The 16,706-nt window shown below is 40.6% G+C and overlaps 1 protein-coding gene across 1 annotated transcript in view; it reads right to left on the bottom strand.

Moving 5' to 3' along the window:
• The window catches only part of LOC139723737 (ras-related protein Rap-2b-like), a 57,614-nt gene extending 41,415 nt beyond the window's left edge, over positions 1-16,199 (bottom strand). The window contains exon 1 of the mRNA XM_071634952.1: positions 15,180-16,199. Within this exon, the coding sequence (XP_071491053.1) occupies positions 15,201-15,758 (558 nt within the window). The 5' untranslated portion in view covers positions 15,759-16,199 and the 3' untranslated portion in view covers positions 15,180-15,200. The remainder of the gene's footprint in view (positions 1-15,179) is intronic.
• Between the last annotated feature and the right edge of the window lie 507 nt (positions 16,200-16,706).

The following is a 16,706-nucleotide window of genomic DNA, read 5'->3' as shown; positions in this document are numbered from 1 at the left end:
AAAATGGCTAAATCAGCATTGCCATCCAAATCTGGAGAAATCTCTTTATTATTTAGGAATAATCATAATATTTTGGCAAATAGCACAATAATTTGCATTGTGGCAAGTGTGTGAATGCTGGAGCTGGATGCTGAATTTATTTTCACATCAATCAAACAATTCATAAACACAAAGGCTATGGTCATCATCGGATAGATTTCAGGCCTGCCTAGTTTGGTCCACAAATTATCGTGATCAGCAATTAGGCAGATATTTCTGTCTGGCTGAACAGCCGGGTGCAAAAAATCTCGGTATTTGGAATTGGATGGTGATCGATCTTCTGCTTTTTTGTCCGTGTGATTGACACAAATTTATGATGTCTCAGGTCTCGCAGGAATATCAAGAATTGAAATCATCTTGAGGACTTGGAATTGGATAAATTGACTAGCTATTAACACTCAGGATTTTTTGGCTTTATATTGTGTAACACCATGATTGTATCTCTGATTTTTGCTTGCAGGGGTTGCATGGGACGATAAGAAAATGGAATGCAAATCTTATACCACATGACAGTTCATGTGCGCAAGGCAATCGCGGAAAAACAGATTACCCGCTCGCTTGCATTACCGCTCGCATCACTTGTGAAGAGCAGAAAATGGCAGAGAGTGACACGCAGTGGCAAATAAAATGACTGCAGTTCGATAATTGGGTTGCATTGGGGGGGATCGGTGTCACCACCTTGGCGTCTGTTCCTGTCCAGAGTAACTCCACGCGAGAGCGACACCACGGTGTCGTCGCAGTCGAGCCACTGTGCGAGGCGTCCAACGAGCCCGAACGAAACGTTTTGGGGGACTCAATTATTGAAGCCCGACCTATTCGGCTTGTCTCCCTCGCCTGCCTTGAGGCCATCATGGCTGAGCTCTAACCCCCCAGGGAGGCCCACGGTGTCTCTCCTTGAAGCATCCCGTAACTGACCAAGGCATCAATTCAAATATCACTATTTGTCCATGAGGTCGCCACAGGATAGTCCATTGAGACTAAATTCCATAAAAGATGTAACACCTCCACAGACGAGGCACATAGGAAATTGTACACCAAAACTCAACAACAACAACAAGAGCAGGCCTGCCGTGTGCTGCTGCAGAAAATGTGAAAGCCATGCATCTTGTTTTTGTCAGCGTAATACACAAAGATAATTAATTTTCAATCTTTCGGGGATACTTGCAATCAACAAGAGACGAATGCAATTCACTTGAATACTGTGAGGCAAGTTACATATCGTACATGTACAATTGAACGCAGATGTTGTTAGGCTGGTACCAATGCAGAACAAAGTACTGTACCATCATTTACCATTCTCCTCTCTCTATTAACAGACAAATCTTGAATAGTTTTCTTTTTCTTCCTTTTTTTTTCTGCATGAATAAAAAAAAAGAAATCTTGTAACCCTTGCCGTCTCTAATGTTTGTTGAAATAATAATCTACAAATGGCAACCTTTTTTTTTTTTGGGGGGGGGGGGGGAGGGGAGTGAAACAATGTTAGCTACCGGTACTATACAGAATTCTCAACCCAAAACACGGCATTCTGTGCGAGAACAAATGGGGGAGTTGGAAGTTGATTATATCACCACCTCAGCTAATTTATGCAAGAGAGGTTTCAACAAATCCCCCATTGCTGTTTGATACAGTAAAAACAAAATGTGCACCTTTAAATTTCAACGACTTCATTATTGTTTTTCTGATTTTCATGACACATTCAACATTCTAATTTGTTCAAATTTTTTTCGGTAGAGTCATTTTCATCAACTTGATCATGACACGGGATTGCACTTTGGCAAATGCCCATCACACACACAGCACAATGTCAATATGTGTGTGGCCCCGCCAATCGTTGGGGAAACTCCCAATGGCAATAAGCCAGTCTGTCACCATCTCACAGTAATGTCTGTGTGTGTGTCTCTGTGTGTGTATCTGTGTGTCTGTGCATTGCATTGCTTAGTCCCAAACAGCAAGATATTCGTTTGTGTCAAGAGGGTTACAGACAACAGTGTTCAAACCCAGCACAAAAACCATGGAACAGCTTGCCCCAATGACTTGGCTCATTGCTCTAAATCTCTCCCTCTCTTCTTGCTTGGCAGGGAAGCAGCGAGGGTGGGGCTGGAGGGGGGGGGGGGGGGGGAGGGGAGGAGGAAGACCAGACAGCCAGACAACCATGACAGAATTAAAAAAGGCAAGGGCCATGTTTTTGCTTGCAATACCATAGGCCCCTCAATGTGGAATAGTTTTTCTATACATTCATTTTTGCATATTTTGCGTAATGTGATAATAGCATGAAAAATATACATCATGTGCCCATATTTTTCTTTTACTGTGCTTTATCCTCATGAATTTACAAAATGTCAAGAATCAAAAAGATTACAGACATTTTCAGCATTTCAGAAATGCATTTCTAAACCATAATCAAAACAGCTTTGAGTTTATCAACTACTCAAAACTCCCTGAAAGATGTTTAGAAACCCTAATTCTACACCAGAAGTAAGTTGATAAACACACTTTTAATTTCATACATGATTTTGTGGAGAGCTAAAACATTGTGTAGGGAAACAATACTTGAGAGCCTGAAGGACAGGCTAATAATAACACCAAGAGATACATTTTATGACAATGCCATCAAAACAATCCCCAACACCAACAACAAGAAGACCCCATATGTTGCATGGGATGTGTGTGTAGGGGGGGGGGGGGGGGGATGGGAGTGGCTGTGGACACTGAAGTGCACAAAACCTTGAACACATTAAATATACTGCTTTGCAAAATACAGTAAGGAAGTATTTTTGTAAAGAGTCTTAGAGGTCACTCGATTTCCATGAATCAGGATACCAGTACAAACCTTCTTTGGTAGAAACATCCAGTTTTTAGACTGCTCCACATAGGCCTATACCACATATAACGCCTGAAAGAAATTGTTCCATCATACAGAGGTCAAGGCCTTTGAAAGCATCAGGTACAGTATTGTAGCAAAGGGGGAGGGGGTGGGATGGGTGGGGTCCAAGGCAAGGTCACTTTCCGAAACCAGCAGGTGAGGAAAGGAGGGTGCCAGTTCTAGGCCATGTTTATCGACTTTCCCATGCTTTAAACTAACAAAAGGCGTTTGCAATATCGGCCCTATGCCTTTTAGATTGCATTTATCAATTCTGTCGTGAGTTGACTAGGAGGCCTTGCCACTGCACAGCTCTATTGCGCAGTTTGTCCCCAGGATCGGGATATCAGTACAAACCTTCAATCATCCGGTTTTAACACTGCTACAATATCGTGTGGGCAGGTCTGAGCAACAGTATAAATTATTGCATTTCAAAATGACTTTGCATAAACTTGTCAACTCTACAGAGTTGTGCTTGTGCCTAAAATGTGCTTGTGATCACACCTTTATTCGGTGTTTCAGAAATGCGTTGCACATTGTACCATCCCTGTAATCAAAACAGCTCTGTGTCTGCAAGCACTCTGGGTTTTAATAATATGTCATAGACCCACAATTGATCTTTTACTTCTCTATAACCATCACTCCTCAGAATTGTATGTAATGTACAGTGCATAATATACAGTTGTAGGCCTACTGTACACTGAAAATCCAAAGCATTTATAAGCCAGACTGGGTTAATTCATGAATGAACTGAAAGAAATCAATAAACATGAAGGAGAAACAAAAGTGTGTGATGTGTGTGTGTGTGTTTGAGTGTGTGTATTTGTGTGTACAAGGGGAGGTGAAGAACTATAAAAAAAGAGGAAGGGGGAGGCTCAGGGTTGCAAAGGGAGTGCATACAAATTTATAAGGGTACGAAAGGTTCAAGAGGCTTGTTGCTGGCAGAGGTAATGAAATTCCATCGTCTTCTTCTTCGGCCTACCCAATCTGAGACCATTGCCTCAGACATGTTCAGACGTGCACATCTCTCTCTTTTATAATGTGTATCTCCCTTTTTTTTTTCTAGACATCACAATCTACTAGAAGAATGTCTTCGTGTTTGCCCTCAATGACTGGTTAATCCTCTTCCCTATTTTCTTTCTTCTAGGACCACTGGACTTGCTTTGCATATCTCACAAAAAGGTAGGGATCCATATGGTTTCTTACAAGTAGGAACCCTACTCTGTAGGGCCTACACATTGTACATCCTCTTCAAAAAGCATCACAAAAAGAAAGAAGTATAAATATAAAGTGAAAATATTCTACTAAAATATCATATTCAAAAAAACACATACACAGAAACACACAAATTTATAAGACCAAAAACCTTTAATCTAAAACAGAATCTCTATATGCAAACATCTGTGTTTAGTTGGGGGAAGGGGGAACAAACTTAAAATGTGTTAAGGAAACAAGAAAAGCATCTTTACAAATTCAAGGGAGCTATAAAAACTTCAGAACAAAATAGAGAGAAAAAAATAGATAGTTACAAGCTCCTAGAAGAAAAAATCCTATAAAATTACCTATCCTACTAAACCATACGAACAACAATTCTTTGATTCATATGGACTTCGGTCGTTCTTTGATTCATAAACATGATATTCTGCTATAGAGATGAGAGAAGGATGAGAGAGGGCGCTAAAATATGAGTGTAAGAATGACCCAAGTCCTTAATTCTTACATTAACATAAGATTTAACTCATTCATTTCAGGCACTTCCGGGGGTAATTAGGATTTATCATTTATACACAAGATGAGTCCATGCATAAGCTACATTTTCCCATGTCAAACTGAATTTGGTCAAAAATTGGACTTGGGTCGTTCTTATATTCAAGTCGTCAATTGTACATGTACACGTGTACATACGCTGTATGGTGAAATGTTCTATGCAGGCCTGCATAGATGTACAATGTGCTGTACACTGTGTGTGATGTCATTCTATTTTTATATGAAGTTGTGAAGAAAACTGAAAATTCATTTTTCATTAACATATATTATTTTATTCCAGTGTACCGGTATCTGGTATGTAGGCCCCATGAAATCCTCCAGCCACCCCCCCCCCCCCCCCCCCCCTTGGTAGTACAATGTTCAACACAGCTCATCTTCACTATTCTGTTATTCAGAAGTGATCAAACCCTTGCTTTATACAATGATGATAGAGCATAAAGGAAAGAAAACTGTCCTTAATAATTTTTTTTTGGGGGGTTGCCAGAAGGTACACAGGTATTCCCTAATAAAAATGCCAAAAGATGAGTGTTCTTAGCATATAAACAGTTAGATTTGTGTAATGTCTATCATACAGCACCTGTCTGTGAACTCTGATTATCAGCGGGTGATACAAATTATCCAAATATTAAAGTTCAATGAGACTCCAGCGCCATAGCACATTCCTCATGTCTGAAGAGCGAGGGGGCCTACTACCTACAATGTTTGTACCCGTTTAAATATGATTGTGGTGCTATGTGCAAACATGATACATGTAAGCCAACACACTGCATGATGTGTACTGTATACACAAAGAGAGTCTGGAAAGTGTCATCATTTCCGGCATTTGACCCGAATATCGTCCTCCCATGCAGGATGTGACCTCCGGTGAACCGAAGTTGACACGTTCATCTGCTTGACTGTGGCAGGCATGTGGGATGTGGATGACATGGATACTGGCCCTGCCCACGTCTCCGATGTTATAAAAGCACCACTGCTGGGGGGAAACTTCGTCTGAGGTTTCACTTCAGCTTCCACGAATATCAGAAAAAGGGGACGGAAATCGATGACGGGGAGGGGGACTGCACAGGGAGTGATATTATGTTTCTCTTCTGTAGGCAAGGTGTCATGGAATCAAAGCTACACTGTGTGCTTCACAGCCAGTATTATGTGCGGCAAGACAGTGCAATACCCTTAACTGTCGGGGGAACATTTTCCCTTGTTCCAATCTGTAAAACTCTGGTAGCCAATTAAACATTACACCTCTGAATCGTAATTACTGGCAGGGAGCTACAGATCACATCTAGACAGGGACAGACAAAAGAGATAAAGAGATTGAGAGAATAAAACAACGACATTATGAACACACACGCACTCATGAAGCAAACTCTGCCAATCTGTTGTCAAAATTCTTCAGAGCACGAAGGGGAAATTAGCCATGAAATATATCTCATACTGCTCCCAAATGACGGCTTCATAAAAACACAGGCTGTGACCGTGCATAATGCATGGCCGAGTTCTGTACATCATGGGCCTCCCGGGGTCCGAACAAAATTTGTCGCGGCTTGAAGCAAGCCAGCCGGGCCTGCCGTCATCAAGCCTGTAAATGATGATTATGTGTTAGTTCATGCACTTTAGATGACCCACTGCACCTCATCACCAGTCACTAATCACCAATCAATACCACGAACCCCTTGTCCCTTGGCTTCACTTTAAAAGCATTAAGACAGCTAAAGTCATGTCATCCTCATGTCTTCATTACATTTAACCATTAAGAATTCTTACTGAATGCAGAAAAGGTGGCCACTTGTCCTTTTAGTACCAAAGTCTTGATGCAAGCAACTGGGATTTCAGTGTTCTAATGTATTAGGGTGCTTCAAACGAACACACTCAACCACTAGCCCAGGGCAACAAAAAGTCTTTACTGCTGGACAAGGAAAATGACTGGGAAATTGCTTGTTATTACTGTATGGGGCCCTTTTCTCCCCTTGCATATTTGGGCAAGTGGGGAAAATAGTTTCATAGTGCCCTTACCACACACATTTAAAAAAATGCTAAAAGCCTACTAGAATATCCCATTCGCGTAGGGACCATACAAAAAAATGAAATGTCCGTTCCTGCCTTTTGAAAGGAGGTTGAGTGCTCAGAATTTTAGACCATAATTCTACTATTCTGGTAGTTTCTCCCTGGTTTTTAGGTTTTTACAATGAAGAAAGAAAGATCCAACATCATTGCACATTTGCAGCATTACTTGCACCGAATCATAACACAAGTACACTTGTGCAATCAATCATATTTGAACTGAATTCAACTGCATGAATTGTACGTGTACGTACATGTCAATTCTTGCGTAGGGCCTATTGATATGGTACATTTGTGTGTAAGTATTGATCATGAAGTGTGTACATGTATAATTCTGTTTTTGTGACATCTATTAAAATGAGTGTGTAGACAGTACATGCTGTGCCTACATACAACAGCTACTCATGTAGCTCAGTTGACTGGATTTTTTTATCACATCAAACATTCACAAACAATCCATGGTCATGTTGCCACGGAGACATTCCTTGGTGCAGAGCTCTGATGTCAGAAACAATAATCTACGTACACTGTTGTACATGTTGTGATTCAATGATAACAAGTGCGGGAGGATAGTTTCACTACAAGCCACCCAAGTGCATCGTTGATACAGCCCTGGGGTTATTCCTTCTCTTGTGTTGTGCTAATAAATCAATGTCTCATTTTCCAAACACATCTCCTCGTCAGTTGTCAAGATTATGAGCTTCCTTTTCTTCTTCTTGCAGTCTGTGAGTCGGCAAAAACTGTCTAGTGCTGTGGTCACAGAAAGCACCAGTCTGGTTTGATCTGCAAATAGACTCTCCTATAGTGGCATCAATTATGTGCAGGTAGACAATAAGTATCCTAAAATATGCAGTTTTAAATAAAGGCGTCAACAATGGGGATTATTCTGGACAGTAAGGGAGGCCTTTCAAAGGGGCATTATTCCTACTGCAGCTCCATTTGCAAGACAACAACGTACATTACTGTACACATTGGCTCGGAAAGCCCACACAGCGAGGAAACCCTCTCTCGCTCAAGACATGGTGGGGGAAAATATATGATGAGTTGACCTGGGTCATGGGGGCTCCGCCAGACAGCTGTCAGGAGACCAGCAGTGAGCAATGGACCAGGTCCTAGCCTTCCTTCAAGACGCTACTTTCATTAAAACTCCCCCCACCCCCTCTGTTTCCCCTACAATGCACACACACACACACACATCTTCTTTTGATGCTGAGTGTGGGAGAGAGAGAAGTTTCCTGTTTCTACAGAGAAAGACAAGGCCCCTTCAATTATCTCACGAACAACTTTTGTAACTCACAGATTACATAAATTTGTACTGTACTATTGTATGTGTTGCATAAACACCAAATGCAAACTCCATTTCAATTTTAATAGAAATGAAATTCCTCTGTTACATACTCTACGTGTAGAAATACCCAAGCCTCCATAGAATGAAAATTACTGGGTTGCATTCATTTATGACCTTGATTTTCCATACTGCACATCTACTATAGTGCAGACCATCGTATACCAGGAAATGCAAGTTTGGGAAAGTCTCCAGCAAGGTTTTGGGTTACAGCCAGTTATCCAGCATGGTTGGCATGGTGTACATTGTACAAAATGTCCTATTGTACGCCTCACTGCTTGTGCAGAATAAAACTTTCCCTGTGGTAACACAGAGTTCAAATATGAATCATTGTTCATACAGACTTCTGAGCAGTGTCACATGAAAAGAAAAGAAAAGAAAAGAAAAAATAAGCCACAAAGTTTACAGTAGTACATCTGGCTTTGTCAAGCTGCATACAGTACAATTACCCTGTAATTGTGACTATGCAAACATCTGAGAAGAGGCTAGGCCATCATATTCATTTGTCATTTATGCCATTGTACGTGATGGGAGCCACCCAAAGATAACGGCACATAGCCGAGGGCCAAACTGTACGCGGGGTAAGACTTCAGTGCCAGTGACTGAGCCTGTGTGTGGCGGTGACTTCCCGAATAGTTGCACTTTGAGTCACTGGAGTCGACTTCCACTTGGAAAACAATCTCACGCTACCCTTGTGTGACTAATTCTCTTGTTTAAGGCCAACACTTTGTATCTGAGGCGCACAGGAGTCGTGCTGTGCAGCACCAAGATAAGTTACAGGGAAAATGTACAGCTGTACTACAGAGCCACGAGCTTCGCTTGTTGGCAATGTCCACACCCACATTCACTGGAAATTACTGGGTGCACAATGCATACCTTTCCTATTATGCAAACAAACAGCAACTAAAAACTTATTTGTGTTTCATCCTAAAGTGTGGTAGAAGACTCACCAAGGCTAGTGCAGAAGTACAATTGTACACATTCTGTCACACAACTGTGCCCGTTTTATTTCAATGTGCAAGATACAGTACATAAAAGTAAAAATTGCATCCCACACAAGTGTAAAGTGTACAGTTTGTACGTGGGCATCCTATTTTCCCTCATCGGCAACTGCAGTGGTGAGACAATGGTACTTTCGCACACAAAGACATTGTGCTCACTGGAATGTCTGATGTTTTCCATGCAAAATAAACATGTGATAATTTGAGGTACTACAATGTATACAAATTAGGTATGTTCATTACTATGTGTACACCACGCAGGCCCATCTATATATTCTTCCTGAATACCACTGAATTCCTTCCTGTATGAGTGGGCACCTCCTTTATCCTGGTAGCAGTAAGTGCATTATTCTGAGCATGAACATGAAGTTGGCCCATATACAACGTACATGTAATTTGTGAAAAGCGTGCATGGTTTTATGTACTGTAGCTCCATGGTTTCATACTGCGTCATACAAGTTGAACTTGTGTGCCAAGAGAAATTAACAATGGCTATTATTTAAAAAACTTATGACAATATACATTTTTGTACAACTTGTATGGCAAAATAATGACCTTGACCCACTCTAAGAACCAGCATAAAACTGAAGTACCCCGCAAATTGTGCTCTAATAAACTAGTTTTAATCTCATGAAATAAAAATAAATTGCAGCATGCATTCAGAGGTTAAAGATGAGTTGTATACAAGTTTGTACACTGTACAGAGCTGTATCACGATCTGTATTTAAATTGAATTGAAAATTGAATTGAATCTCTAACAGTGCAGGCAGCAACTGAAGTTGCCACATCCCACAATGACATTCCCTAGTGTGTGTTTGTTTGTTTGTTTATTTCTTTAATGCATCTTCTTTTTACAATACAAACATTACTCATTAGTAATCTGAAGAACCCCTGCTTAGGATCTCATAGACTCGCTGTCACTCCATCAATGTGTTGATTAACCCTCTGCCTGCGACATTAATCTCCTGTCCATTATGTTTGTTTGTGAAATTTGTGCACATTTGACTCATTACAAAACATTTATTGGAAACCTTTGTCTAGATTGATGACAATGGATTGAAGAAATAATCTAATTTTTCTGTATACCTGTCCATCTTACAAAAGCACAATATGAACCAGCCGCCCTTACAAACTGCAGAAATTAATGTACTGATTGAATCAAAAGTGTCAAATACAATATACTGCCAGGTGTCCCATACATGCAACATATTGATGTGTAATGTTCATGTACATTGTAGGCCTACACCATGAACTTTACCGTGTCTGGCACTCATTTTCAACACTTCCCACTTAAAAACATAATTTGGTGTAGGCCTACAATATGTACATGTAACTATTAAACCCATGACCTTCTTAAAGTTGTGTGCGATTTGATATAATCTGATCTGTGATTTTCCACACAATGGCTGGAATGTGCATTAATTAAAGGAGTACATGTGTACAATGTAGGTCCTATACTTTTCACAGGCAAGTGCTAATACTAGTTACCGCCCAACAGTGAGATCAAGTTGCCTTGAACAAGCAGACAAGTTGGTTTGCAGCAATGAGTGATACTAATTTAATACAGTACTACAGTTTTAGAATGTTTTAACCACTATGCATGCCTGACTCTGTGTTCATTTTAGAGTACGCATAGTGTATAAACTTCCGTGTCATGCGAATACACATTGTACATTGTAATGTTCCACATACATGTACCCACTCTGGCACTTGGTTTACAGTGCACTGATAGCAATACATAGACAATCTACGTAGGTGAAATGTTCTGTGGGTAAACTAATTCATTAGTTTTACTTCAGAAAAAAAAAGAACCTCACTCTATTGGATGAGCATCTCGGGACTAGACATAAAACTGAAAGCACACTGGAGTTTTTGAAGCTTCAGTCTCAATGAGGTGGTTCGTAATGAAATCTACTTGTACATTGTCGTACATGGCCACATGCATACTGACAATGCAAACAAAAGTATGGTATACAGAGAGTAAAAACAATATACAGTGTACACTTGTACATCCAGAATGTACAATGTATTACAATTGCACATCATACATTCATGGACAGACAATTTATACTGCAGGGAAAGCAAGGCAACATACAGTTTGTACATGTACGTTGTAACTATTCCAACCCCTTAACCCCCCAATCTTTGTTTTCCTCACAAAGTACAAATAAACAACCTCAACACAAAGTACAGTATCGGTATATATTGTCTGACCTTCAAGCAGGAGGGTTTAGTATCAATCAAACACTATACACTTGTAGTTGTACATGTACGCCTACAGCATGAGCATTGATCAAACTGATTGGTTGAATGATCATGGTCACATGACCTTGGCATCAACTAGTCTCTCTCCAGTCATATGTGACCCGCTACAACAAAAAGGTCCTAAAGTCGCGCACGGTCGAAGCCGTGAAAATCGAGTTTGAAGTCAGAGCATTAAAATTGGTCAAAACTTACGATTTTCTGATTTTGATATATTATTGGAGTCTAACATGTCTTCTATCATCTGTCGAAATTTTGAAGCAAAATGATCAAAGGAAAGACCAAAAAATGAGCCATGTTTTTTGCCGTTTCAACGAAGCAGAAACTGGTTCGAAAATTTGGATTGAGCGCCACAGATAGGTTCCACCTCTAACAACGACCACAGTGATCTCATTGGTCAGTTTGCTGCTTGCTGCTAACAGAAGCGTGAAGCTCGCACACTGCCCAGTCGACTAGTGCGTGCGGGCGGGGTGCGCTATGCTCAGCCGCTTCTCACATCCTGGTCACTGATTGGTTGGTGAGGAGACCGCCGACGCTGATGTGCTTGAATGAACTCTTCGGGGTTGCTAGGGCTTACCTTCTATTGTCCAGAGGTGAAAACTGACTTGCGTGTCCCTTGATCGCGATTGCGTCGAAAGGAAGACTTTTAGGGTGCTTTTCTCGAAACAGTGATTTTCCAGACGTCTCGACATGCTCTCTTTTAAACCGTATCCGGGCAATTACCCCGAGAGGGCAATTACCCCCCGGCTAAATACTGGTTAGTGGTAAGCTTAGAGTAACGATTAGGGTTAGGGTTAGGGTAAGGGTTAGGAGTTTGAGTTAGGGATAGGATTAGGTTCAGGATTAGGATTAGGATTAGGGCCAGGGGAAGGGTGCGGGGTAATTGCCCAGGGGGTAATTGCCCTAGACCCCTTTTAAACATCGATATCTCCGCAGCCGATTATTTTTATAAAATGTGTTATAAATCAATTTAAAGCAGAAAGATTAGGGCATTATATCATGCAATTTCCAAATAATCGACCTCGCCCGACTTTAGGATCATTTTGCTGTAGCGGGTCACATATTGTCACATGCTTGCTGACATTCCAATAGTGGCAAATTTTCTTTTGACTATAATATGAGTACAGTCAAGGGATTATTTTTTCCCATAATCACCCAAGGTGTACAGGACTATAGTAATGCTTTTTTTAAATGTCTGGACACAATAAATGTTTTCAATTTTTTTGCAGATGTACAACTGTATAGGCCTACAATCTACTTTACATGTAGGTACAGTGTACATATAGGCCCCTATACTGAAATGACAGTCTACGGATATTGTAAGGAATTTTCTTCTTCTTCTTCTTCTTCTTCTTCTTCTTAACTTTCTATTTGCTATACATTGTATGTTGGTTTCAACACGTAATACAAATATTACAGGAAGACAATGACCTGTATATTGGTATCATAACCTATAAACAAGAGAGGTCTGAACAAGACTGATATTTAAGAAGTGTGAATGTTTTCAGGTGGATAATTTCCCCCCCCCCCCCCACCCCACGAAAGGCTGAGCATTTTCTGTTGAAAGAAATGTTGCATTGCTAAAATCAATGAGGCAAGTTCTACATGGCTGCTGTTGTGGGTGTGTACAATTGTAGGCCATATATTGCATTGGGCATTAGCCAATAATGCCTGCATGCACAGAAGTAAATAAGGAGAGGAGGTCAATGTGTATCCAAGCTGTTTTTTTCTACACTGGCTTACCCCAACAGAGGTCAAATTATGAACTCAAAATGCAGGACTATACAAACTATAAATCCTTGCAGTGTACATAACAAACCTGTTTACTTTTTGGCTCTTCACGCATAAATGTACAGTATCAGTATCACAATGAATTTTTGTAGGAAACAGTCTGCACTTGAAGTACCGGGTATTTAAAGTGTTTGTATTGGATACTAAATTCATGTTCATGCTTGCTTGAGTAATTGAAAGTAACCCATCTAGTAAATAGAGAATACATTCTCATCAGTTAAAGGATTTGCATTGTTCATGGATACATGCTGATTAGATGACCTCCACTCACATGACCCAACATGACCTTGTTAAATTTATAGTAGTGAGAACAGCCCTGGCTATAACAAATTAATTCAAATTTTGCTGAAAAATGTTTGCTAGAAATTACTGATTCAAATCTAGACATGTGCGATATGTACAAGCTTATTTTCCTGAAAAAAAAAGCAACTTTATAATTCACATGTCAAAAAGTTATGTAACAGCACTGATATTTATTGCCTGAGCCCCATTCTTGCACTGTGACATAGCCATATTACAGCAAGTTTCATAATCTTTCACCCAATCATAAATCAAGGTGATACATTGTACACAAACTCTTTCAAGACTCTAGTAGGGCAATGAAGCAAACAGCCACAGAAGCTACAAATGTAATGGATGATTAAAAAAATAAAAAATAGAAGCCACAAGCACTAGATACCTTTAATACATGTACCCATGTCATGTGCTTTCCAGACTTCATAAAGAGAGAATAGGAATTGAGATGTCAGAACGTGACCAAAGGATTAAGCAGCATGCGCATGTACTTTGTACAATGTACACGGCATGTTATCCTGGGAGCCCTAAAAAGGCTTCATGTCTGTAATGACAATGCCTTAAGACTAAGAGTCTCTAGCAGTATTTTTCTTCTTTCTGTTTAAATTTTACTCTGTCAAATGTGCATGGGGCTGGCTGGTTCACCTCCCCCCCCCCCCATACATTGTGTACATGTGCAAACATGAAATATCCCTCATTTTATAGCATGTTGAGACAAAGTCACCCTCAATCAAAAAGTACTGGTATTATAATACACTCTTCTTTTGTTGACTTCCTCCAGTCCTGGAGAACTGCGTTTGATTCAGAGAAAGAAATTTTAGCGATACACTTGTCGTCATGTACTAATGTGGTCAGGAGTCAAGCCAAAGACAACAGACAAGAACTAAAAGAAAACAAAAGCAAAGAGCAGAAGAGATGAGGAAGACAGGAGTTTGATCATGTAGCAGGTATAAAGAGGTTTAAAAGTCATAGATGATCTGTAAGACTACAAACACATTTTTATGTGTGTCATTCAGTGGCAATGTTTCCAATGACCTGCAATCTGACTGTTTCTCTGTGATTTCTCGACTATTAAATTGGGAATACCAGCTTGTTGACATGTCTCTTTTAAATGATAATTCTATGATTGTACATGTTCGTGCATCTGTGCATAAAGCAGATAAGCTAATATTAAGGGTCAGGTAGTGAACAGTGGCAAGGAAAAAATGGGGGGGGGGGGGAACAGGCATAATGAAGTGTTTCCATAGTCTTAGATTGATATGTTTCAGTAATTCTCCAGTGCTATAATTTACATTGTACATACGGGGTAGTTCAGAAAGTAATTCATGTTAACATTTTGTTGTGAAACAGTAGTCCACAGCCTGGTCCTTTTCATTAGTCAACCATCCTTGCTGGGATAGCAATATTACCGTCATTCACTGCACTGTAATGGGAAATTTATTTCATATCTGTATGAAAAAACTCGCACCAAGGTTTGACCTCCACCTCCAGTGCCAAAATTCGACTGCACGCAAACGCAGCATGTAGAGTTCTAGCTACATAGCCGGCGGTCAAATTTTGATTGAATTACGGGCGGCTTGCTTGCATTACCAGAGAGAGACCTAGCTTTTATAATCAATAACAACCTTTCATTCAAAATTCATAAATTAGACCTCTCTAAAAATTTTCCTTCATTTTACTGTTTGTCTTTTTTGTTGGTACAGACAAATGAAATATTTCAGATCTAGATGTTGATTAAAAAAGCTCACATTTTGAAACTTACCTATCATTTGTGATTCCAAAATCACAAAATAACACACTTTGAACAGCATCCTCCACTGCTTGGTTTGTGTGGAGCAAGTATATGCATGATCTCCACAACACAGTCTGCGAATACATCGTTTACATTCAACGTGCTCTTAGCGGAGCTCTCATAGAACGGCACGCCCCATCGGTTGGCGAGGATCATCCCTTCGCTGGTGGGCACCTGACGCTCGTGCTCCAAGTCCGCCTTATTTCCAACAAGAACCATGGGGACCCTGTCTGTTCCTTTCACCCTCACTATCTGCTCCCGAATATTGAGAACATCTCCAAAGGATTGTTTACTCGTAACACTGTAAACAACAAGAAAACCCTGTCCATTTCTGATGTATAAATCTCTCATCGACGCGAACTGTTCCGTTCCAGCCGTATCCAAGATTTCCAAAATCGCCATTGTATTTTCGACCTCAATGGCTTTGCGGTAGAAATCCTCGATTGTGGGGTCGTATTTCTCCACAAAATTGCCCGAGACAAACTGGACAGTTAGGGCACTTTTACCCACACCTCCACTGCCAAGAACCACAACTTTGTATTCACGCATTTTGGATTAAATCCTTGCCCGAGACGAGAGGAAAGTAGGATAGATAGCGTGCGACAAGGGAAAGGCACGCCAAGTATACACAAGCTCGCTGATGTTTATAGTGTTGAAATGCCCGTGAGATTGCACAGCTGTACGTGGAAGCTCCTCACACAGTAGGCGGCTGTACAAGGCGATGGGCAAAGTTAGTGAACTGTAGCGATTGTCCCTCCAGAGTGCAAAGAAACTTTTTATGAAGAAGCTGCTGATGATATAAAGTTCCACGAATATAATCCACCGGAAAGTAGTATCGCAGTTGATATTTTCTTCATATATTATTAACTGTCCAGATTTCGGTAATGTTGTCGGTAAAATTCCGCCATAATTTAGAAGAAACGGCACTTTCAGATCCGGAAATCACGGCAACCCAGTCACATTCTTTGGGACGTACGTACGAACGCACGGCCACGGTTTTCACACTGAAAGCATGCTAGCATATAGCGCGAGCGAGGCTGCGAAATGCACAATGTGTACGTTCTGGAACCGTATTGAATGAGTGTTGTGCATGCATCAGACAGTTTCGTGCCGAGTTTTAGCTGCACAGCACAGAAAGCCGCCTATGTGTTTACAGTATGTGTATTATACATACACTGGTCGCGCGTGTGATCCTTTGCCCTCAGTCAACACGGTGGTACATGGAGTATACGTCGCATGCATGCAAGGCATATCAAAAGCAGGGTGGTGGCACGTCCCAAATCACAGGCATGGTGTACTGTATTTCTCTGTGTCGTTACAATGAAGCCATACTAAAAGAATTTATCATGCCTAAATGAAATTAATTATATCGGGTGTTTCTGTCGCTCTGAAGAGTGAGAATTAAAACAGGCAAATAATATATTCATATTATGTATTTGTTTTACGTTTTCTTGCAGCCGGATTTGCTTTGCTTATCGTGACGAGGACTTTCTCTAT

This window comes from Diadema antillarum, unplaced genomic scaffold (genome assembly GCF_040938485.1).
Source record: "Diadema antillarum isolate AM-2024a unplaced genomic scaffold, OU_Dant_1.0 scf00000198, whole genome shotgun sequence".
Taxonomy (NCBI): Eukaryota; Metazoa; Echinodermata; class Echinoidea; order Diadematoida; family Diadematidae; genus Diadema; species Diadema antillarum.
This window is presented reverse-complemented; position numbering and strand designations above follow the sequence as displayed.